The sequence below is a fragment of the Penaeus monodon genome, chromosome 20 (assembly GCF_015228065.2).
Source record: "Penaeus monodon isolate SGIC_2016 chromosome 20, NSTDA_Pmon_1, whole genome shotgun sequence".
Taxonomy (NCBI): domain Eukaryota; kingdom Metazoa; phylum Arthropoda; class Malacostraca; order Decapoda; family Penaeidae; genus Penaeus; species Penaeus monodon.
Window position 1 is genome coordinate 19,184,914 of NC_051405.1, and position 304 is coordinate 19,185,217.

A 304-nucleotide genomic window follows, 5' to 3' on the forward strand; every position below is an offset into this window, starting at 1 on the left:
ATATGAAAACAATCCAATAAAGAGATGACAGAAAAAACGGCGATGAAATTCCCACAAGCTTACCAAGAGGAAAGGATTCTTCAGCGGGCTTGCTTCGTCCCGGCCGAGAGGGAGCGCAGGAGGGAAGAGCGGACTGGGAAGCGCCATCGATAGACACGGCCACGATAGACATAACAGCACAGCCATAATTTTTCCCATGATCGGCATGTCTCACCTAGTAGTTATGAGAAAGATGGAAATGTATAAGCATGTAAATATATGTGTATATTTGTACGGTTTGTGCATATATGCATATGAGCACGCG

The 304-nt window shown here is 45.1% G+C and overlaps 1 protein-coding gene across 1 annotated transcript in view; it reads right to left on the reverse strand.

The window, feature by feature from the left end:
* LOC119585680 (glycerate kinase-like) overlaps window positions 1-269 on the reverse strand; it is a 2,674-nt gene extending 2,405 nt beyond the window's left edge. Inside the window, exon 1 of the mRNA XM_037934355.1 lies at window positions 64-269. Coding sequence (XP_037790283.1) covers window positions 64-207 — 144 coding nt within the window. The 5' untranslated portion in view covers window positions 208-269. The remainder of the gene's footprint in view (window positions 1-63) is intronic.
* Window positions 270-304: the final 35 nt, after the last annotated feature.